A 25,485-nucleotide genomic window follows, 5' to 3' on the forward strand; every position below is an offset into this window, starting at 1 on the left:
TTCCCAGACCAGGAAGAGTTTTTCCATGCAAAGCCCCCACTGCTGCTCTACTCACTACTTAAGCCACACTCAGCCCCAGGCTAAAAGCTGCAGAAATAGGAACTTACACTATCTCATTGCCTCCTTCCTTCAACAGAGCATGAACTCCCCAATAGACTCTGTATTTGTTCATTCTCTGGGACTTTCAGGTAGTTGCTTTTCATATTTTGTCCAGATCTTCATAGTTTTCTGCAGGGGCTGGGAGTGGTGGTCATCCTATAGCATCTTAGCAAGTCATACCCAGAAGTGAAACCTCTCACATTCATAAATGTTGTTGTTGTCAAGGATGGTTGTTGAATTTTATCAAATACCTTTTCAGAGTTTATGAACATGATTGTGGTTTTTGTTTTTAACTTTACTTACAGGATGAATTGTGTTGTTAGATTTCCTGATTTTGAGCCATTTTTGTGTTCCTGGAATACAACTCACTTATTCTTTTAACGGTCTGCTGATTCTTGTTACTTACATTTTATTTAGGATTTTTGCTTTGATATTTGTAAGTGAGATTGGCCTATTTTCTTATTTGTAAAATCTTTGTTAGGTTTTGGGATCAATGATTATCCTATTTCATTGAAAGAATTTGAGTATTTTCCTTCTTTTTCTTTCTTCTTTTTTGTTCTGTAACTGGGGTTACTTTTTGGTAAATTGTATTTTGTTATACAATTATCCAATTCATCTAGGTTTCCAATGTTATATGTAAAGAATTTATTAAAATAGCCTCTTTTATGATTTTAAAAAATATTCTTCATTTTTGTGGTTATATTTCCTTTATCATGTCTTATGCATTTGTATTTTGGTTATCTATTTTGTATAACAAACCATTCTAAAAATCAGTAACTTAAAAACAACCATTTTATTTGCTCATAATTTCATGGAACACGAATTTGTACTGGTCTTATGTAGGCAGTTCTACTCCACATGGTATCAAAAGGTCACTCACTGGGCTACATTCAGCTTCCGGTAGCATTTCCTCACCATACTTGTAGTCTCTACCAACAGTCTCTGCCCCTGAGACCTCCACGTATTGTTGGTTCAAATCTAATGCCACAGATTTTAGGTTTTTAGTTGCACCAACACCTTATTCTAAGGTTATCTATTTCTGTGTAACATCCTAAAACTCAGTGGCTTAAAACAACAACCATGTTATAATTTGCACACAATTCTGTGGACTAGGAATTCAAGCAGAGAGATACTGGGTTTTTCTTCTCCTCTATGTCATATAGGGCTGTGTTCCGCTAGGGGCTTGGTGGTTTCTGAAACATCCAAAGTGGATTCAAGTCTCTGTCCCAACAGGGTAGTCAAACTTCTCACATAGAGATCAAGAGGGAATATTCGAATAGATGCAGGCAGATCTCTTTCAAGGTGTAACTTTGAAAATTATGAAGCATTATCTCCTACATTCTGCTTGCCAAAACAAGTCATAGATTCAAGGGGAGGGGAAATAGACTGACACTCAATGAGGAGAGTGACAAAGACTTTATGGCCATCTTTAATCCACCACAACGTGCTTTCTCCCAACGTTATTTTACTGAGAACTAGCTCATAGATTTATTTATTGTTGGGTTTTTTTTTCTGTTTTCTAACCCATTTATTTTTGCCTTTATCTTAAGTTCTTCTATTTCCCTTTTAATTATTTTATCATTGTTTTTCTTTTTAATTGAGAGGACTTATTAACTTGTTTTCAGTTTTTCTTTCCTATTAATGTAAGTATTTAGAACTAATGAACTTTGCTTTGAACACTGCTTTAGCTGTATCCTATAGATTCTATTATTTGTGATTTTCTAGAAGTGCTATAATTTTGCTCTTAATTTCCTCTTGACCCAAGGAACTTCCACTTGGAAAGACCTTTTGTTTTCCGCTTTTATTTATCTCCATTTTCCCCCTGCAATATTATCAGGATGGTCTCTGTAATATTTCTCCCTTTTGGAATTTATTAAGGTTCTGTTTTGATTTTTAGTGGTTTAATATTTAGTATTTTGAACTATTCCTTGGATATTTATATAGAAGGATTACACTATTTTTAAGGCAAAAATTTAATGTATCAATCAGATCATCTTAATTATATTATTTGTTTCTTTATTCTTACATAACTTTTTGTCTATTTTATTTGTCATGGACTGTGAGAAGTAAATTATAGTCTTCTACTACTACTGTTGTTTCTGGCTTTTCCTTTATCTCTTGCAATTTATATTTCATGGTTATTGCTGCTCTGTTATTTTCTGTGAAGATATTAATAACTGTTATGTCTTCATTGTGAGTTAGATCTTTGTATTATGGAAGTAACTTTCTTCATCTAATTTAATGCTTTTTGGCCTGAATTCTACCTTGTCTAATATTAAAATCATGACTCCTGCTGTGCCTTTCCTCTATCTTCCACTTTCTTCCTTTCTAAATTACTTTATTCTGGATATGCCTCATAAATGCAGCATAGAGTTGAATTTAGCATTGTGAGCAATACGAGCAATCTTTTTCTTTGAAACCCTTTTTTATTTATTGATGCAGCACGTGTTTGGTTTTAATTCAGTCATGTTATTTTTTGTTCCTGTCATCTTTCCGAATCCTCCCACCCCATTTCTCTAGGTAGCATCTATTAATTCCCTACTATGAATGGTGATGAAAATGAGCATCCTTTCTCTTCTCCCCGCCTCTCCCTTTAGTTTTAGACAGTGATATTCTTCTTCAGTTTTTTTTAATAACATCTTTATTGGAGTATAATTGCTTTACAATGGTATGTTAGTTTCTGCTTTACTTTTTCAGTTTTAAAAAAAATCTTTAATGTGCTTATACTTCTCTACTACTTGATGTTTCAATGTTAAATACATGCCGTGACTGCCAGCCAATGTATGCTTTAGATCTCAGTCCTCACTTTACCCCTATCCTCTTTACTCTCTTCCCAATTTTTGTAAATGGTACAATTTCTACTTTGTCAGAGTATATGACATTTTCATTTGTTTTGTCACTACTTGCCCTCATCTGTTTTAGTCTTTGTTCTATAGTTGAATATATTCAGTGCTCCTTGCTTGCGCTTTTGTCAGTGCCTCTGCAATCATGTCACGATTAGCTGAAGTTTGTCTCCTAGCTGCCTTCCAGAAGTTGGGCTCACAGGTTCAATATTTCCTCCATGCTCTTCATACCTGCACATTTCTGCCACTGTGTCTCACCATTCCTGTGCTCCTGGTTCCTTCTCAGGCCACTGCAAACAAGAAACCAGATTCTTGCAAGTCAAAATGAGCCTTTCACCTTCCAGGAAGCAAATGGTACACACGGAGTTCTCCCTCCTTCATAGTCCCTCGAGCTCTTATTTTGTAGCGCCTGCCCAATCTCAGCTTCTTTTGATATTTTTCACAGATATTTTAGAATCTGTGGATTATATCTTTTCAAAAAGTAGGAGGGAGAAAAGGAGACACTTCTACTGCTTTTAAGGATATTTTCTCGAAGTTGGAAGTTGCACCCATCACTTTTCTCACACTCTATTAGTTGGAACCTAGTCACATGGCTATACCTCAGTTAAAGTGGGATTTAGAAATGCAGTCTTTATTTCATGCAGCCCTGTGCCTAGCTAAGGATTCTGTAATTGGAGAAGAGAAAGGATAAAAGGATAATGGGTGTAGAGGGATATCTAGCTGTTTCTGCCATATTTCCTGTCTTACTAAGGAAAAGGAGCATTATTGTCTCAAACACACGTAATTAAATGATAAAGAATAACATGTATAACATTGGTAAAGATTAAAGGATAGATGTGTATTTCTCAAGCTAGAATATGAAATAGTCCTTTTTTTCTAACAATGATCTAAATTGAGAGGAGCCTTAGTTATATAGAAAGTTTTCCTTGAGGATATCTAAATTCTTTAGGTGATTAATTGCTCAACTTCCCTTTAGTGGGAATAAATGTAGCCAATTATTATTACCCAAATCTAGCTAAATGTGTAAAGATCTTGACTCATGTGATTATTTTCTGTAAATTGTGAGGTCCTCTGTTATATGCAAATAATCCTCCAAGGATTAATGCTTTGGTCATTAGTATTACTTAGTATTAGGAATCAATTTATCAGAACTGAGTGAAGTGTCTCTGATGGATGGAGGGGGCAGAGAGTGGTCTGGAGCATGGGATCTTTTCTGGATATCACTGCAGTAGGATGTCCTAAGTACCTTTTAAGACTCAAGGCTTTGGGAGTGGGTGCCATGTGGCAACAGAAAACTGAAAAGTGAGGTGAAATGATGCCAGAGATAACCTTGAAACAGTTTGCCATTTTGTTTGGAAATACCCCAGATTGTGTCTGACATTCATACTGGGGTATTCTTCCTCATACTATCTATTGGTTTGCTGTATTTGATTATACTAATTAACATCAGTTAAAAAGTCCCCAAAGAAAACTTTTTTATTTATTTTGAATTTATCCAATATTTTTCAATACACCCCCACTATTCCTTTCACTAATCTCTATTTTCGCTTTTTATCTGGAGTCAAGATATTTTGGGAAAGCTGACAGTTTCTTATGTGCCTGGTAAAAAAATCCTTGAAATGCATTCTTATCAGTTTATGTTTGTTCTGAAACTAATTTGTTTTACTACTGAACAGTTGGTTCATGTTGTCCAGTTTTAGATTGTGGACTCTTTTGAAGCAAAATTCTTTCTCATATATGTGTTTTGAATGGGTTATAAGATTATCGGATAAAAATAGTAAAAACAGTTAAATTTCAGCTATTTTGATCTTGACAAATAATATTTTCAAAATGGCACCAAGATAAAATTATTTGTTTGTGTGTTCTCACGCTAAACCTGCATATTTAGGTTCATTAAAACAGAAAATTGTATTTCCCACATAATACATTGCTTGGAAATATAGAAGTAAGATATATTTGTGGGTATATATAAATGTATTTTATATGCAGAGAGAGAGAGTTAGCCCAACTACAAAAAAGGGGAGGTGTCAAAATCCATTCAATTTGGAGATAAGAAAAAAATAATATAGAGAGTTTTGCTGATATAAGCACAGGCTAATGCTATTACTGCCTAACTATAGCTATGCTGAGCTGTTCCACTGTTATTCAGTTGTCAGCATTTCTATTATGGACTTATGTTGTCATTATAAGAATTTACTGTAATTTATAGTCTGGAATAAAAGGATACTATTGTTTTTGAACTTCAACTGAGAATGTTAATACAATAGGAAGAAAACATAGCACAACTTTTAGATTTTCAGTCATATCATTAGCTTTTTACTCACTTTTAAAGAAAATGTATATGTAACTATCTCAGACTTTTTAAAGAAATTTCAGAAAACTGAGTAATTATTATACATCTTTATAGATTCGTATGTATATAGTATATTTTGTAGTTAATCAGATACTCTATATAATTTACTCCGGTCTTACAAATAAATTTCAGAAATCCACATACTAGGCTTTTGTTTAGTGTGTCTAATTTGCATTATTCCTTTTTCCATTTATTTATTCATTTCCTTCTCAGACTTTCTCTGCTAACACCATTCATAAAAATAGGAAAACAACAAACAGTCAGGCCACAGCTCATATTCAAGAGTTTGTTTGATCATTTATTTGTTCATAAACATTATTGAGCACCTTGATATGCCAAGTGCTTTGAAATACATGATCTCATTGGATCATTCCAAGGTCCCTTTTAGAGGGTGTGAGGCCCCAAGTTTGAGTAACTTATTTCAGGCCACTAGCCCTTTCTATTGCTGTACTCCTTCTTACCTTTGTGTACCCAAGACTTCTCTTAGGAACACGTATTCTAATTTCTGTCCAAGAAGAAGGTGGTTGTTAATCAGGGGCCTAGTGTGAAGTAGCAAAATTTTATCTTTTTACCTCTTTTTGTGTCATGATTCTTTTCCTTCTATTATACATTCTTTCCATGTTCTTTCTGTTTTAAAATTTTTTTCTGAAAATTTCCACACACATGGAGATTTAAATGACAGTGTAGCTTAATGTATTAGTTTTCCCAAAGATACTGGCATTTTAACTTTATCTGCAGAAAGAGAATTGAGAGGAGAAGCTGAATCTCATGGCACCAATTGGCTAGCTATTAGGAAGTCCTTTACCCATATCTCATCAAAGCTGCCACTAAATTTGTTAGGCCTAATCCAGATGGATTTTACTAATTTATCATTTACTTGTTTGTAAGATAAAAGAAATTACAGTTGCTTTATTGCTTGACATTCCTTTTTATATTATTTTTGAGATTATTTTCCTGTTATATTACAGTGTACATGTGGCAGAAATTAACCCATGGCATTTTTTTTAACATCTTTATTGGAGTATAATTGCTTTACAATGGTGTGTTAGTTTCTGGTTTATAACAAAGTGAATCAGCTATACACATACATATATCCCCATGTCTCGTCCCTCTTGCATCTCCCTCCTACCCTCCCTATCCCACCCCTCTAGGTGGTCACAAAGCACCAGCTGGTCTCCCTGTGCTATGTGGCTGCTTCCCACTAGCTATCTATTTTACATTTGGTAGTGTATATATGTCCATGCCACTCTCTCACTTCATCCCAGCTTACCCTTCCCCCTCTCTGTGTCCTCAAGTCCATTCTCTACATCTGCATCTTTATTCCTGTTCTGCCCCTAGGTTCTTCAGAACCATTTTTTTTTTTAAGGTTCCATATATATGTGTTAGCATACAGTATTTATTTTTCTCTTTCTGACTTACTTAATTCTGTATGACAGACTCTAGGTCCATCCACCTCATTACAAATAACTCAATTTCGTTTCTTTTTGTGACTAATATTCCATTGTATATATGTGCCACATCTTCTTTATCCATTCATCTGTTGATGGACACTTAGGTTGCCTCCGTGTCCTGGCTATTGTAAATAGAGCTGCAATGAATATTGTTTTACATGACTCTTTTTGAATTATGGTTTTCTCGGGGTATATGCCTAGTAGTGGGATTGCTGGGTCGTATGCCATGGCATGTTTTGATTCTGAAAGAAATTACATTTTTCTTTACTTTTACATACTTAGTTGTTAAAAATAGGGTGGTAGAAAAAATTGCAAAAGTATGGTTCTTTTCTAGTAAAGGAGTTTGATCCAGGGTAGTTTGTTTTATCATGACTTTTATCTTACCTTTAATTTTCACATATAATATGTTCCTGAAAACATGTTTGAAGGTCATTGTCTGAAAGTCGAATGATAGTGTGGTGTAAGGTACACTCAAGGCCTAACGTGTCATAAAATTCCTAAATATGATCATGTAGTTTCTGCTCCCCTCTATCTTGGCAACCTAATTGGAGGGATAAGAATCTTCCCAGGCTCTGTAGCCTTGGGTCAGCCTTCCTGATGTTATAACATAATTTTTTTTTTTAAAAGGTGAAGGCCTGACCTCATACAAATATAAATGAACACATGAAAGACATTATTTAGTTAATTAATTAATGAGGGGACCAGTAAGATGTTAAAACCAGTTCAAAGCAACAGATGAATATATATAATCAGGAATGCTAAAAGAAGTTTACAAATACATGCAAAACCATTCAATATCTACAGGGCAATAATCAATTGTATTCCACCAGACAAAATTCATTTGAATTTCTGTGGAAAAGAATCATTTGTATTACTCTAAGTTTTCTATAATTTACAGAGTTGTAAAACAGCTGGAAGACAATGAAAGATGCAGGCCCCTAAAAAATCAGATCATCCAGAAGGATGGATTGGACAGAACACCCAGTAGTCTTTTTTTTTTTGGTCTGTTTCAAAGTCTTTCATAATTTTTCATAACAGTCTTCCCCTTGTAGTTATATAATCCCAAAAAATTATTCTTGGTGTAAAAAATGCTAGTGCAATAAGAGCATTAGTTAAATATATAAAATTACTGAATTTTGCAATTCAGTACTGAACATCCATGACAGTTACAAAATTAATTTCTGTTTGAAAGTTTTCATAAAGAATCTTGGAATTGACTTTATAAGCCTCTATTATTTGTTGTTGTGGGGCTAGAAAACCAAGCCTAAGAAACTAACTATACCAGATTTCACTTGTAGAGTACCTGTAAATTTGGTTTCTCTTTTCTCAGAGTCCCCCAAATTTGCTAAGGTTCTTGGCCTGCCAATAAGTGACTTCCTTACCTCCCGAGGGCTTGAACCTATAAGCCAGGTACCAGGCCATTTTTACTGCTTTGTAGATTTTGGATCCATATGTAAGGTCAGCTTTTGTTTTGTAAAAACGGCTTGACTTACCTAATTCAATGAGAGTCATTCTCAAAAATGATAGTCCATGGAAGGCCTTGGTTGATCAAATGATTTGTCCAGTTTTGTCCTAATGAAAAGGAGAACGGGTTCTTGTTGGACATATGCAAATAACTATATTACCATGAAGAGTAAGGAGACTCAGTAATAGTTTCTGAATTTGTGAGTCAGGGGATGCTTAATGCGAATCAGATAACATTTCAATGTATTTTGTTGCATTTTACAGAAGTACTATTTACTAAATTGTTGTGGGTTATGGATAGCTTAAGAAAAAAGAGAGGGTTTTTTTTAATATAAGAAAAATAGATCATTACAGTATTAACACTGTCCTAAACAAATAACCACAATAAATTCTCATCAATTCATTCAGTCCTGTGTTCCTTGAGATCTTGGGTTAACAACCTGCTTTCATGAGGCTGTCTGATTTTGAACTATAAAGAATCCTGATTCAGTCCAGTCATCTCAGAAGCTTGTACCCAAGAATCTTTTTTTTTAAGTGTCAGAAATTTGCAGTCCTGGTACATTCTTTGTCCATGAGGCTCTTGGACTGTCATTTTTAGTTCAGAATACAAACCCTGCCTTATAGCAGTGCCTTCTGACACGCATCACATTAAAACAAAACTACATAGATGACAGATACTTAATGGCTGTGAGCCAGTTAATAATATCAGGGTGAATAAGGGTAAAATTCTCTGTTGGAAGTATAGTGTACAACTATTTCATAAGAGTTTTGATTGGCGTTTGCCCTGAGATTAAAAACACTACGGACCGGGAATTCCCTCATGGTGCAGTGGTTAGGACTCTGTGCTTCCACTGAAGGGGGCATGGGTTCGATCCCTGGGGAACTAAGATCCTGTATGCTGCACAGCGCGGCCGAAAAAAAAAAAAAAAGAAAAAATTATGTGCAGCAAAGGCATTGACATCTCCAGGAAATTTCATAGACTTTTGTTCATTATTTTACTGTTATAATTATTTCTATCATCTCTGTTTTTAAAAGATAAGAGACAAAGAACATTTGTGATTTTCTGGGTGTTCTCTGAGAAATCTCAAATACAGTTTTGGGTGACTTTTTATTTTATTTTATTTTTTCTATATTTAGGATCCAATTTTGAGAAGACAAAATCAAAAAAGTTGTCAGAGGAGATTTTGGCACTTGGTTAAAATAGGTGCCTGAGAACTAATGTTTAATAACCTCTTTCATCAATGGGACAAAATAAAGTTTATTTTCTAAATTCTGTTCACTACACTTTCCCATATTCTAATTAGAACAAACTGACCTGGTTCTCTTTCAGAGGTTTTACCCGTTGAAGCCATTTTTATAATACTGAGATGTTATTTATAACACACTGTGTGTTCATATTATTATCTTCAAATGAATCAATAAATAAGTATTTTTGTTAATTTATATTTCACTTTCCAATATAGTAAATACCAATAGTTTCTTAACCCACGTAAACAAAAGCTCTCTGGAGTCCTCAGTAAGTCCTAGAGACTAAAAAGCCTGCGAACTACTGCAAACTGCTGCTTTCAGACACACCTACCCTTGGAAAACAAAAGTGCACACAGAGTTGTGTTTCTCTGTCACAGTTGTTCCAAGTATAGTCTCATTACTCATATCTTTCAGCCAAGTAACTGTAACTAACTTCTGTTTCACAGAGATCACTGGGGTAGTGGATAATTTAGAACTGTATGGCATACACAAGCAATTTAGTAGATCTGCAAAGTCATGAACTCACATATTACAACTTTCTACTGCCACACACATCTCTTCTATGACTCCTTAAAGTGGCAAAAATGAATATGTTCATTAACATGACCAAAGCTGTAACCTTAAGAAGCAAAATTATATAAACTTGAAATTATACTTAATGATTAATGTTTCAGTATTCTACCTTACTTAAAAATTATCTGTGTCTAATAATATCCATTAATTCAATTTAATATAAATTCAGAGTGGCATGGACATATATACCTTACCAAATGTGAAATAGATAGCTACTGGGAAGCAGCCACATAAAGCAGAAACTAACACACCATTGTAAAGCAATTATACTCCAATAAAGATATTAAAAAAATAATATAAATTCAAGCTTTTACCTTAGAAATTATCTACTATAAAACATAAATACTACAGAACATAATTATGGTTGAAATAAATGTTTGTCAGAATAATGATTGAATTTAATTGAATACAGTTTTCATTTTTCATAGTTTTTAATAATATGTAGGAGTAATATTAGCTTATTTGATCAGTAAACCTGTATAATTTTAGGAAAAACAAACCCAAGTGGAATAAAATATATGCTTCTGTTCTACTAATACTGATAAAGATATAGCTGTTTTATTAAGCCAAAATTATTAAGCTAGTATTGTTTACCAAAGATTTACTCTTATTAATGTGAACTTGGATTCTTAAAAGGTTTCTTAGTTTTAGCAAGAAGAATTTTATTTAAGTTTAGTACATTTAAAGCATTAGAAGTTCAAACAACAAGGTCCTACTGTTTTGCACAGGGAATTATTAATATAGTCAATAAACTGTGTTTAAACCATAATGGAAAAGAGTATGAAAAAGAATATATATGTATAACTGAGTCACTTTGCTGTACAGCAGAAATTAACACAATACTGTAAATCAACTATACTTCAATAAAATTAAAAAAAATAAAGTATTAGAAGTTCGATTTCCTATTCTGGGAATTTTAACAATACTGAATTTATGTAAGAGCTTGTTTATCTAAGTCAATCAGAACAGAACTTCTTTAATTTAAGAGACTTTATACTATCATTTTTTAGTATCCTCTGGAGAAAGAAAGAAATTTCACACAGAGTAAGAGGTAAAGGCCTTTCTGAGTTTGACACATAGGCATAGAAAGAGCTTATAGCTTCAGATCTATAACTTTGGCACAGATCAAGTAAACACAGAAACATAAAATCTCACTGGTCCAAATGTCAAAGAGGTACTCTCCTTCCCAGTGGGTATGTAATTTTTAATTGATTTGAGCTAAAAAATTAGAGAAATAAATTTTTAATAAGAGTCTGACAAACCAGTTTCTCTATCCTTTCACCTGGTTGAGTAGCTCTCTGTCATCCATTTACAGAGATCATCAGATTGTCAAACTATAAAACCAAACTCCTTACCATTGCTCTTACTAATGGGAAAATAACTTATCAGTAGTAAGTAAACCAACGACAAAAAATTAAACATAAAGTTAGTGGGGAGGGGAAAAAAAGCTAGAGAAACAGAGAACCAGCAAATTTTAAGTTCTATTGCTGAGTGGGATTCACCTCTGGAAGCCAGGAAAAGACATGCCTGGGCTTAAGCTATTAAGGAGGTGCACTTCACTGGCAACTCCATTTAACTAGCTCCGTCAGATGAATCCATCTCAGTGGGCAACCTTCAAACTGGTAAAAAAAATAAATTTTTATATAAGGGAAAATCATGATTTTCATACAAATATAAAATGAACATGTGTCAAAGACATATTTAACTCATTCATTAACAAGGGAACCAATAAGATGTTACAACTGACTCAAAGATGAATTCAAACAACACATACTTGGGTGTTCCCTGGCTGTCCAGTGGTTAGGACTCTGGGCTTTAACTGCCGAGGGCCCGCACGGCACGGCACACACATGCAAGTATAGGTGATCAGCCATGTTGAAATGAAATACTAAATACTTATCAATATCCACAGAGAAATCTCTTGTATTATACTGGACAAAATTCATTTATTGTCGGTTTTCTACAATTTACAGAGTTTGTAAAATAGCTCAAAGACAATGGAAAGCACAGGCCCCCATAGAATCAGATAACCCAGAAGGGTCGTTAGACAGGGTACCTAACAATCTTGTCTATTTCAAAGTCTTTCACTGAGAACAGTCCAGGCAGAAGCCCTTTCCAGCCCTTGTCCTCTTCGCCAACTTGGGCACAACGTCAGAAAGCCCCTAATCTTTCAACCTTCCAACTAGAACTTTCTAGGTTCGTGGAGCAAGAATGGGGGAAAGGATTTGTCTTCACCTATGTTTGCATCACTAGCTGGATGAGGCCTTTCCTTGCTGCCTCACTTTCCTCCAGGCTTCTTGTGATCACCGTGAAGCCAATCATTGCACAGTGTGGAGGTGGAGTTTTAAGATATCAGGTGTACCCAGAGTGACTTAGTAAGCTCCAGTTCCCTGAGCCTGATCACCAGAATTCTCCCAGAGGGCCACAAGCTCAGACCAAAGAAGGCCCCTGCTGCCTTGACAGAAGCCAAGCTTTGTCCCCTATCCACAACAGTCAGTGTTGGCTAGGTAGAAATCATCATTTGTCAGGTGATAAAGACTGAATTCTATTTAAGAGAGGCAATTTAGGAGTACCAACTTATAATATATGTAAGGCTTGTTTTATGAAAGTAAAATAATTGAGGATGAGAATCACAATTGGAAAAATGTAAGAAAATCAACATTTATTGTGCTTCTGCATTTGATACGTTGCCTCTTTTAATTGTATATTGCGTGTGTCTGTCCACAGTTTTGCTGGACCTCAGTGTGCTTTTTACTAAACTCAGTTTCCAAAAGGAATCGTCTGGGTTTTATGAGTTGTTTTATTAATCACATAAAATTTTAAAGTTTTCTTAAGGTCAGTTGGTTACCATAGGCTAGTTCTTGGCACTCTTTTTAGGTAAGACTTCTGTTTTTTCATCTGTAAATTTAGTAGAAGGTTATGGTTCAAAGAAAAAAAATTCAAAATGCTACTGTGATATTAATCAGAACAAAGTCCTTTTTACTTTGACTTTTGGCACTGTACTTTATATTATATACTTTATATATTTATTTTGTATATATATATATATATATATATATACTTTATATATTTATTTTGGCACTGCTTTATTAAACATCAGGATTTAGATAGATCTTTAGAACACCTTTACAGAAAGGAAATCACAGCCTTGAAGCTGATAATAGAACAGTTGCAAAAAGCACGAAACAACTGCTCTATTTAGCTATGCATTTTGTTAACACTTTTCACATTAGTAACCTTACTTCTGATAAAGCTTTTTCATTAGTATTCTCAGCAAAAACAACTGATATATCTTTCTTGACCCACCATGCTTAGAACAAAAACTTAAAAGAGGATAAGTCTTCCTGAAATCATGTTTTTCCAGATCATCTGCTTGTCAAACATAGCAGAATATGGTTTTGAAACAGTGGAAACATAACTGCTCTTAGGTCTGCTTGTCTTCCACCAGCATTTGTCTTACTCAATTGTGTCACTTGTTCAAGAGTAGAAACTACTCTTCAGAACTAACTCAGGTTAGCTTATTGCTGTTCTAGGAAGCAGAATGCCAGTGAAAGATAATGAATGTCCTCCTTTAAAGCTCCTTCATTTTCTTCTTATTTGTTGCATAATAAGTTATATCAGATTATGCATTTGCTTCTGAATTTTGGTTATCCTTTTAGATAGTGTCTTTTCATCCACTATTTCCTTTGAAAGGCCCCTGAAAAATATCCCAATTTCTCACCAGTAAGATTTCATTTTCAACATAGGAATACCATGCAAAGTGACAACTGTGACTTTTGTTCAGCTCTAATACTTAACTTCTTTTGTCAGGAAGTGAACTGATGCTGGCTTCTCTTTGTCTTATTCCAAGTTGGGGCATGAGATTTTCCCTGCATTAGAAGGTTGTTGAGACCTGAAGCCTGGGAAGGTAAGATGCCAGCATGAATACTGTCCATTTAGAACTGTGGTTTAATTGAGTGTCTGGTGATTTAAGAGCATAAGTCTTTCCATTTTTTCCTGGATTTATGGTCTTGATGTCCTTTAAGTTTTACCAAAACATGTGAAAAATGTCTACAATTGGAAGGCCCATTTATAATTTATCATTTATAAATTCTAAATATAGCTTTATATTTACTGAAATTATTACTTGAAAGAAAGGAAGAACTGACATATACCAGTTTTTATGTATAAATAAATCTTTGTATATACAAATATATGTGTATTTTTTACACCAAGGATCATAACAAAATAGAATATAAAAAATATATATGTATTTTCTGCTTGTAGTTTTACTTTTCCTCCCTGATCATTTTTTTAAAACATATATATCTTATCTTTCAAGAGCAGTTTTGGATTTCCTCCCTGATCTTGTTTTTTTTCTTGAGGAAAGCAAAATAGGGTGAGAATTGAGATAATTATTTTTCTCACATGGAGGAAGACAACATTTAAGAAAAATTTTTTAATCACAGAATTTTCCCCAAGTACTCTGGTGAACCCTGCAGCATTCTATGGGTGTCTCTCCCAAAAAGTCTTAATTGGAAAAGAATAGCCAATGCATGGATTCAGTAATGAAGGTCGTGTTTTAAACTACTGTTGCTCATCATTTGTTTACATGCTTCCTTCATTCACTGTGCTTTAGCTAGTTTCAGTACGTAAAATATTTCACATTTTCACAGTGATTTACTTAAGCAAAAAAATTATAACGCTTCGCAATAAAATTATAACAATACCGTACATAATGACAAATATGAATTATTCTCTATGCAGGATGTTTTATCCATTTATATACAGATATAGTCTGTAGTCCATTTCAGCACATGAATTATCTTGTTCATAGTCAATCTTGGAAGAACCTAATAGATTTTGCTTTTTTACTAGACTTAGATTATACTTACACACTTGAAGCATGCTAGTTATTGGTTTTAAATGGTGCTAATATCATATAAATATTAAAACTTTTATAAAATTGAATATTAGCTAAGTATCTCTGGGTACTATTAAGAATCTAATAAATGCTTAGTGAAGTTACATTTATGGCACTAGCTAATAAAAGAGTCAGTCTTCCCTGAATTCTTGGCTTATAAAAATCTAGTAGGAGTTTCATAGGATGTTGGCATGTTTGTGTATTGTTATCTGGCCCTGGAATGCTAAAGGGATTTAAGCCCATGTGGTTAGTTCGTGTTTCTTGAACAATCTAATAGTTTTATTTTATTTTGGTTTTGTCACCATTTTTCATGGGTTTCAGATTGAACTTTGATTACTATAGAGTAGGAATCAAACTTGGAAGTCAATTTTGGCATATGCCAATATTATACTTTTTCTTTCCAGGATAGATTAGCCCAAGTGAAGTGGAATTGATGTTGAATCATTATTTGGTTAGTGGACTCTTATAAAGTTGTTTATTGTTTCTGAAAAATATTTAACACATTTATTGATCTCCATGCGCTTAACTTTTTCTGGCTGTAATTTTTCTTGAGCATTTTATTCCCTGTAGTCCTACATTAGATGTAAACATGGTCTTTGTAAAGTAACTACTTTACTTTCAGTTTCACTTGCATAGTGTTTCAGTGTTCAAGCACTTTTAGACATTATTTGATTCTGACAATAGCCCTATGAAATAGCAAAAGCAGGTGTTATTTTGATTTTTACAGTGTCTTAGAGAGTTTGAGTGGCTTGCCCAAGGTCATACAGCCAACAGTGATAAGAGTGGGATCAAGAAGTTTTTTCTAGCTCATAGTCCAATACTCTTTCTTGAAGCTAAATGGCACTGTTTGTTTACGTGATTAAAAACTTGGTTCTTACAACTTACCTGGAATGCTGTAGAATCTAATGAGGTTATTTCATGTCCAGTGTACTAAACATAGCTTCTGGGTTTAAGGACAAGATTGTTGGTGGTATTCAGCCAGAAAACCAGCACATATGACTTGGATTCTGAGTTTTGGAATTTCTCACCTAGTTGAGCATTTGTACCTGTTCCAGCATTCATCTTTCAGATCCAGGAGAATGTGTGTGATCCTAGTGCTTGATATTCACCTCATTAGGTGGCACAACTGTTTGCTACTTGGCAGTCTGTGCAGAAGTGATGTCCGGAAATAATTTAGCAAGAAAGTTACATGAAGACTGAAGGCTACTTAGTTCTGCATGAAATGGTGGTACAAATGCCTCACCTTTCTGTTTTGCTTTAACTAGTACTACCATTTAGTTATCTGTCTAAATCTTCTTAATTCACCCTTATTTATCCTTAAAGGAGCTGACTTTGCCTAAAGTTTGATATTTGTGTCATAACTGGGTCATAACATTTTCATAAATGAGCTCGAGCTTTAAAAGTGGAATCCGGGCTTCCCTGGTGGCGCAGTGGTTGAGAGTCCGCCTGCCGATGCAGGGGACATGGGTTCGTGCCCCGGTCTGGGAGGATCTCACATGCTGCAGAGCGGCTGGGCCCGTGAGCCATGGCCGCTGGGCCTGCGTGTCCGGAGCCTGTGCTCTGCAATGGGAGAGGCCATAGCAGTGAGAGGCCCATGTATCGCAAAAAAAAAAAAAAAGTGGAATCCTTGTACATACTCATTGGTAGGCTGTGTTTACTTTTTTGTATGATAAATATCTTAAATTTTTAAATTAATTTTTAGGTTAGCCATTTCTACTTCTTAGATAATAACATAATATTTAAATTTCTTTGCTTTTCTCTATTCTGAATTGACTAGTTAAATAATAACAAGATGTTTTTATTCTTCACTTTGCTTTATTAAAAGATACCATCAGCTTTTTGACTTTACCACAAGAGCATGTGTTTGCTTGGCCCTGCTGTAAGACAACAGAACAACACTGTAGTGTTGATTGTTTTCCTTTATATGCCTTTATTGTTTGTTTGCTTACAACCTGATCTGACCACTCAGCTTATATTTATACCATTCTCTTGACTCCTTCCAGCTCAAAGTAAACACACAGGGTTAGTTACATCAGCTAGTTTGTCATCTTCTTCCTTGAAGTTCAATCTTACCTAAACTTGAACAGCCTTGAGTAATGAGTTTATAGCATTTTAAAAAAGAAATCTTCCTTATAAAGAAGAATTATACTGTTTCAATTCAGAATTTATTTCTTTAGGGTTCTAGCTATATTCAAATGGAAACTGAACCCCATTTTAATATCATTTCAAAACCTGAGAGTTATTTTAAAACGATGACAGTAACTTTTTCAGTGGCTAAATCTTTTCTTTAAAAACCTTCAGAAGTCATAAATAATTACTACTTACTGAATTCTGGTTTTGAAAAATTTAGAACTTTTTTTTTTTTTTTTTTTTTTTACTGTGTGGAATGCCCCTTTCCTTCTTTGGTTATTTTGTGATGACATATGTATTGATTTTTTTGGTAGTCTCTATATTAACTTTCTAGGCCTGTGTGTGTCTGTGTGTGTTATTTAGTCCCTTTTTTGGAAGTGGGATATGGGGCTAGAGGAGAAAGAAACAAATTATTTTCATTTAATCTTTTTTCTCCTCATACTTATTTAACTGACTTGATCTTTGGAAAAAATAAGTATTTTTTATTTAGACGTTAGGTAATTGTGTTTTGTAAAGTATTTTACTTGCATTTCAGTTTGCCACTCATATTCTGTCCTTTCTTTTCCCTTCTATGTTTCCTCAACTCCATCTTTACAGTAGTTTGAGAGAATCAAAACTGCTTCTTTGCTCAAACTGACACCCCTCCCCCCTCAGTGGAGGCTGTAACCAATAACACCGCTGCCTCACCATGTGTAGGGCTTGAGGTTCATAAAACATCTTTCATATGCTCATTTAAGTAAAATCGATCCCTTGTGCTATAACTTGATATTCTTTTCTCTTATTTATTTGTATACTGCTTTATTAGCCTATTACATTAGTTGCCAAGCTTTGTTAGTAATCAGTTCAGCATGTAACTTTCTAGGACTGCATCCTTATTAGACTAGGGTGGGAGAAAAGAAGATAACATTTGTAAATACTTCCTAAACTGGAAAGAGGTGAGGAGGAGAATTAATTTAGTAGAACAGATATTTCTATTTTTGGTAATACTAGCTTAAAGAATATATATACACACATACATATACACACACATTTTTTTACGCAAAATTATTGCTAAGTGTAGTTTACTCCAGCGGTCCCCAACCTTTTTGGCACCAGGGACCAGTTTCGTGGAAGACAGTTTTACCAGGAGCCGGTGGGGAAGGGGGATGGTTCAGGCGGTAATGTGAGCGATGGGGAGCAGCAAATGAAGCTTCGCTTGCTGGCCCGCCGCTCACCTCCTTCTGTGCTGCCCAGTTCCTAACAGGCCGCAGACCGGTACCGGTCCGTGGCCCGGAGGTTGGGAACCCCTGGTTTACTCTGTAACTTCATGGGTTGCTTTATAAACAAACATTAGTATATATTAAAATACTATTCTTTATTTTAACTGCAACTATGAACTAATGAAATTGATCTGGTGCCAAACTCATTAGTTCATATCAATCTCTAGTTTTATAATCTCTGAACATATTAACAGGGAAAAAGGAACTGACTGATATTACCAAAGATTATGGTTCTATGGTCACATAGTTTTAAAGAGCTGAAAGTAACTGGCTTTAAAATATTTGGCTGGCAAATGAAAATATCACAAAATCTCTAGAAAAGGAAAGTAATAAGGTAAGGAGTAGAACTACTGGATACTAAAGCATATTATAAAGCAACAATATTGAAGCAACATGGTAGAAGCCCAAGATTAGATGTGTAGATCATTGAAGAATAAAGAAATGCTGTTACTTATACAAATTTGACATACATTAAAGGAGGTACTGTTAAACAGTGGGAAAGGGAATGATTATTTAATAAATGGGGCTGGAATAACTAGTTAGCAATGTCAAGGAAAAATATACTTAGAACCACATCTATACCAGAAATAACAAAATAAATTTCAGATAAACTTAAGTGTGGATAATTATATATTGAAAATCTAAAAGATAAAAGGACTGAATATTCTATAATTTCTCTGGAATTTCTAAACAATTTAAAAACTGGAAAAGGAAGATAGCAAAGATTAGACTGCACATGCTAATTTGTTTTATTATAACTGTAGCTCTGTGAGCATTATAGGAAAGCATGCCTATTCTATGTTCACAATCTGAAAATTAGTCTTATTTTTTTTTCATACCAGCTGGAAACCTTATGCTTTCTATACTAGATAATGGAACAGAGAATGCAATTCTTTATCTAAAATTTTATTCTGTAGATGCATTGAAAATTATACAGGAGCTCGTTGTGAAGAGGTTTTTCTCCCAAGCTCCAGCAACCAAACTAAAAGTGACCTGTTTGCAGCTTTCGTGGCATTGGCTGTTCTTCTAGGAACTCTTATCATTGGAGCCCTCTACTTCCTTTGCAGGTAACCAAAATAAAAACATGCTTTTGAAAAGAAAAAGTAATGCATAAAGTAGTTATCCTACTAAATAATCAGTATGCCCTTTAGCTCTAGATTATTTTTCCAGATTTTTTTTCTGTTTAGAGTTATTTCTCTAATAGAGTTACTCTTATTAAATTTTATTATTTATTTATTTTTGTTATAAAATTAATAAGTCATTTTTGAAAGGATCTTAAGCAGCCTCTATTTATTCTTTGTTAATGTCATCATCATTATTTACCTTGACTTTTCTAAACTAGTAAGGTAGATCCACATTCACTAAAGTCATCATGCCAAAAACACCTAAATATTTGGACTAGGTCTATTTAAAATAGATTTTGTGAAAGAAAGAAACAATTTATGCAACATGCTGTAAATATAAATTTAAGACATATAGTTAATATCTAGGATCAGCTCTTTATTTAGTGCCTACTCTGTGCTAGACACTGTGCTGATAAGCATAAAGAATATAATAGTGAAGAAAATAGACATGTTCCCTAACTTCATAGAGATTTAAATCAATTTGGAGAGACAGATGAGTAGGCAGGCAACTAATCTGAGAAGACTAGTAACTCATAAGACCAAAGGAAAATTTCTTCACATGAAACAACGCTATGCACTGACGATTACTTTCATTCATTAGTTTTGGTCTTCAGCTTTTTCTGAATTTTTGTGAAAATAAGTGAATATAGAATTTATTAAATTTAGGAGTTATCTGGTATCATAACTCTCATTATTAATTTTTATTAAATGCACACTGTATGCTGTCATAGATATTTGTGCAAATGGAAAATGGAGCTGAGGGTAGTCATAAAAGAGATACAGTGGGCTTGAGAAATTTATATTCTAAGAAAAGTAACATATGTAAAATTATATTTCATAAAATCCTCATTTCTGAATTACTTTATACCATGGAGTAAATAACAATTGGAGACTGTGCTTTTAAAATATGTGGTATTGGTATTACATATTTTATTCTAAAATGTATTATTTAGGCAATCTAATATGTTTTATCTCTCATAATTTAGCATCTTACTACAGATATAAAAATTTAAATACAAGCTCATTGTGTCAGATTATATTTCCCAAAGATAGCCACAACAATATCTCTCATTCCCACTTGCTCTTCTGCCGTGTGACTTTGCCACTCTTACATCAAGAGGAAGAGTTTATTTCTCTAAATCTTTGAATCTGGGCAGGCATTCAGACTGCTTTGACCACAGAATATTGTGGAAATGGTGCTGTTCTAGTTCAGGGCATAGCCTTTAAATGGCCTGGCAGCTTCCATTTCCTGTCACTCATACTTCTGCTGCTCTTTCACATAATCAGCTACCATGTTGTGAGAACAAAGAACCAGCCTCAGCTGATCTCCCAGCCGACAGCCAGTGTCAACTACCAGCCATTTGAATAAGCCACCTCAGACATCCAGCTCAGTTGAACCTTTAGTTGATCCAGACTTAGCTGCCAGTTGACTGCAACCACAGAGATCCCAAGCAAAAACTGCCCAGCTGTCAACCCACAGAAAACCATGAGAGATAAATTGTTTTAATCCACTAAATTCGGGTTGATTTGTTATACTGTTATAGATAACCAGAACACCCATGTTTGGAATTAGGTGTACTCTTGACTTTAAATCATGTTTGGAAAAAAAATGAATAATGATTTATTATTTTATTCTATCCCTCTAAATATTTTGTTGGTCTAATATGCTAAGGAGAAGACCAACTGACTAATTCCCTCATTAATCACTCTAGTGCCAGGTTGGAAATATAGCATTTCATGTGTTATTGATTGGATAATAAATACTTTTGTAATATCAATCAGGATAGGCTAGGTAATTATCAACCCTAACAGTTTAGTGGCTTAAAAAAATAAGACTGTTTCCCATTCATAGTGTATAATTATTATCATTTGGCAGACCGGCTTTTATAATCATAGTCACTTAAAATCTCAAACTGATGGAGCAGCCACCATCCTGAATGCTGTGGGTTGCTCTGCCAGAGGGTTTCATATTTGAGTTGAAATGATCTGTCTGGCCATGATTCATTGGCCAGAATGAGCTGCATGGTCCTACTTAATTACAAGGGGTACCAGGAAATGCAGTTCTACCATATGCCTATAAGGTAGAGAGCTAGAAATACACATCCTACATAATGACCAAAGGATTTATTAGGAAATCTAATATTCATTCCACTGGGAATTGTTAAGAGGGTTTTTTTTTTATTCCATAGAGCTTTAACATTGCTGTAATTGTCTAAAAAGGAAACTTCTCTGCAAACCCATTGAGTTTGTGCCATGGTATGTTGTACCCCACAGGTGCTTAATGACACAAAGTTTCAGAGGAGACCTTCTAGAACACAGTAACTCTGCAGGCTTGAGCCAGAATTTAGCAATATTGCTAGTATGAGCAGGCTAAACAATACCTTTTTGGTAGAAAGTATAGATAAAAGAAAAATGAAAGTACAGTTGACCCTTGAACAACACAGGTTTGAACTGCATGGGTTCACATATATGCAGATTTTTTTGAATACATACTACAGTACTACATAATCCATGGTTGGTTGAATCCCTGGATGTGCAATCATGGATATGGAGAGCCAACTGTAAATGGTATATGTGGATTTTCAACTGTGTGGTGGTCAGCGCCCCTAACTGCTACATTGTTCAAGGGTCAACTGTATATAAGAACAAGAAAGGACAAAAGGAACCTCCAATCACAAATATTATCTGGTTTGCATCCTGATGCAGTCTGAATGTCTAGGGAAAAAAAGCTAGGAATGTTGAATAATCCAGGCTGGCGGTGCCCCAGGTGGTTGACAGAAACAAATGCAAATTAATTCTTGAAGAACCCACTTTCATCCTTTACCTTAAAAAGTATCTCACAGTATAAAAAGATTACCAAACATATAAGAAAAGAAGCACCATGAGTTAGAACCCACAGAAACAACTGATAGTAAAATCAGATATTCAAAATCTTTATTTTTTGGAAGACTCAGATACGTAATATAAAATACATATGTTTAATATATACCAAGAAATAAATGAGAGGCTTGTAAATAAGCAAATTTGACAAAGACCAAAACAGAACTGTAATGCATAAAATATAATAATTGTAATTTTTTAAAAGCCAATACATGTCTTAGTTCAATAAAATTTTTTAACCAAGAATACATTTTTAATAGCAAATTAGACACAATAAAAGATTTAATGAAGTGAAAGATATAGATAAGAAATTACCCAGAAGGTAATTCTGAGAGGAAAAGAAATGGCAAATGTTATAGAGAGGTCAAGAGAAGTCAAGAAAAAGGGAGACCGGAGAGAAAGTACCTAGAAATGTATGATAGAAGAGAGAAAGGGGCAAAGGCAGTATTTGAAAAGGAAATGGCTGAGACCTTTGCAGAACTGATGAAAGTCAGCCACAGATTCTAGAAGTCCAACAAATTTCAAGGAGGATAAAAATAAGTTTACATATGGGCACAGCCCAGTACAACTGTAGAATGCTCAAAGAGAAAATTGCAAAAATGTTACAAAAGAATGACAGATTATCTTAAAAATGCAACAGTTTTACTGAAAGCTGGCTGCTCAGTAGGAAAGAAGCAAAACCAGAAGACAGAGCAAGCAATGATATTTTCAGTATCCATTGAAAATAACCATCAACCCCAAATTTCTGTATCATTTAAAACATCTTTCAGGAATGAGGGTAAAATGAAGATACTTTTATTTATTTATTTATTTTAAATTTTATTTATTTTTGGCCGCATTGGGTCTTTGTTGCTGCCCGTGGGCTTTCTCTAGTTGTGGTGAGTGGGAGCTACGCTTTATTGTGGTGCACGGGCTTCTCATTGAGGAGGCTTCTCTCATTGCCAAGCACGGGCTCTAGACGCATGGGCTTCAGTAGTTGCGGCACGGGGGCCCTAGAGCATGTGGGCTTCAGCAGTTGCGGCGCATGGGCTCAGTAGTTGCGGCACACAGGCTCTAGGGCACACGGGCTTCAGTAGTTGTGGCATGCGGGCTCAGTAGTTGTGGCTCGTGGGCTGTAGAGCGCAGGCTCAGTAGTTGTGGTGCACAGGCTTAGCTGCTCCACGGCCTGTGGGGTCTTCCTGGACCAGGGATTGAACCCACGTCCCCTGCCTTGGAAGGCAGATTCTCAACCACTGGACCACGAGGGAAGTCCCAAAGATACTTTTAGATAAGAAAAACTTGTAAGAGTTTGTCCTCTCATATTTTCAAGCAGAAGGAAATTGATCCTGTATGGTATATTGAGATGCAAGAAAGAAGAAAGATCAGAGAAAGTCATTATGTGAATGAATCAACACAAATATTGTATAAATTTTAATAATAGTACTGTACTATGTCTTTGAAAAGAGGAATTAAAATACATGATGGCAGGACTTCTCTGGTGGCGCAGTGATTAAGAATCCGCCTACCAATGCAGGGGACACTGGTTCAAGCCCTGGTCTGGGAAGACCCCACATGCCGTGGAGCAACAAAGCCCGTGCGCCACAACTACTGAGCCTGCTCTCTATAGCCCACTAGCCACAACTACTGAGCTTGCGTGCCACAACTACTGAAGCCCGTGCTCCATAGAGCCCATGCTCTGCAACAAGAGAAGCCACCACAATGAGAAAGAAGCCCATGCACCACAACAAAGAGTAGCCCCCACTCGCTGCAACTAGAGAAAGCCCACATGCAGCAACAAAGACCCAATGCAGCCAAAAATAAATAAATTTATTTATTTATTTATTTATTTATTTAAAAAAAGAAACACATGATGGTGATAGCAAATAAGTTGAAAGGATTGTAATTAAATATACTAAAGGATTTTAAATGGGAGGAGGATAATATATAGGTTAATGTGAGACCTTGATATACTAGGAATGAACATGTCTAGGGTGACAATTGAAGAAAAAATCAAAACACATAATTTACAAATTAGAGGAAGGACAAAAAGGAATAAAAAATAATCAATTGATTAAACATAAAGAAAAATAGAGAAAAAAGGATAAATAGAAAGTATGATATAACATGGTAGATTTAAATCTAAATATATCAGTAATTATTTTAAATATAATTATACTAAAGATTCCAGGTAAAAAGCAAAGATTGACATAATACACCTATATTTTAAAATCTAAATTCTTGATGCTAAATCCTTCCAGATAAGGATACGAAAAGATTAGGAGTAAAAAGGTCATATAACTATCAGACAAAATAAATGTTATGGTAAAAGATTTCGTTCACTAGGAGGATTTAACAATTTAAAAATGTATGTGCTCTTATAAGCAAAATCTTAAAAAGTATAAATCAAAATTTGAAATACAAAGGAGAAATAAGCAAAACCACCATCACCGTTTAATTTTAATGTATGAGTCTCAGAAATTTATAAGAAAGGAGATAAAAATCAGTAAGACTTTATAAGATTTTAGCAATGTAATTAACACATTTGATCTAGATTTATTCTAGAACACAGTACAAAATCCTTTATAAACTCATACAGAATATTTATGAATATTATTCTGTGCTGGGCAGTAAAACAGTTTTCAACACATTTCAAAGGTTTGATGTTATACCACATGCTCAGTCTTCAGTGTGATTAAGAGGAAAGTCAGGGACAAGAATAACTATCAAAGACCTTCACATTTGGAAATTAAGAAATACATGTCTGTATAATTCATGGATCAAAGAGCTCACAATGGAAATTGGGAAATATCTTGACTGGAACTATAATGAAAACACTATATAACAAATCTGAGAGATGCAAATGAACCAGCAGAGGAAAACTTATAGCCCTAAATGCTTATATGAGAAAAGAAGAAAGCCTGGAAATAAATAAGCTAAGCATTCATCTCACTAAGTTAGAAAAAGAATAGCAAAATAAATGCCAGGAAACTAGAAGGAAGTAAAAATAAAGAGTAGGAGTTAAAGAAAATAAATGTAAAATAGGTATAATAGAGAGGAACAACAAAGACAAAATTTGGTTCTATGAAAAGATTAATAATATTGACAAATCTCTTTCAAAGAAGCAGGGGGGGGCTTCCCTGGTGGCGCAGTGGTTGAGAGTCCGCCTGCCAATGCAGGGG

At 34.6% G+C, this 25,485-nt stretch overlaps 1 protein-coding gene across 1 annotated transcript in view; it reads left to right on the forward strand.

The window, feature by feature from the left end:
* Positions 1-25,485, forward strand: part of NRG4 (neuregulin 4) — a gene marked incomplete at both ends in the record, with an annotated part of 55,385 nt that overhangs the window by 27,573 nt on the left and 2,327 nt on the right. The window contains one exon of the mRNA XM_079699092.1: positions 19,241-19,390. Coding sequence (XP_079555218.1) covers positions 19,241-19,390 — 150 coding nt within the window. The remainder of the gene's footprint in view (positions 1-19,240; positions 19,391-25,485) is intronic.

The sequence above is a fragment of the Hyperoodon ampullatus genome, assembly GCF_949752795.1.
Source record: "Hyperoodon ampullatus genome assembly, chromosome: 3".
In the NCBI taxonomy this organism is placed as follows: domain Eukaryota; kingdom Metazoa; phylum Chordata; class Mammalia; order Artiodactyla; family Ziphiidae; genus Hyperoodon; species Hyperoodon ampullatus.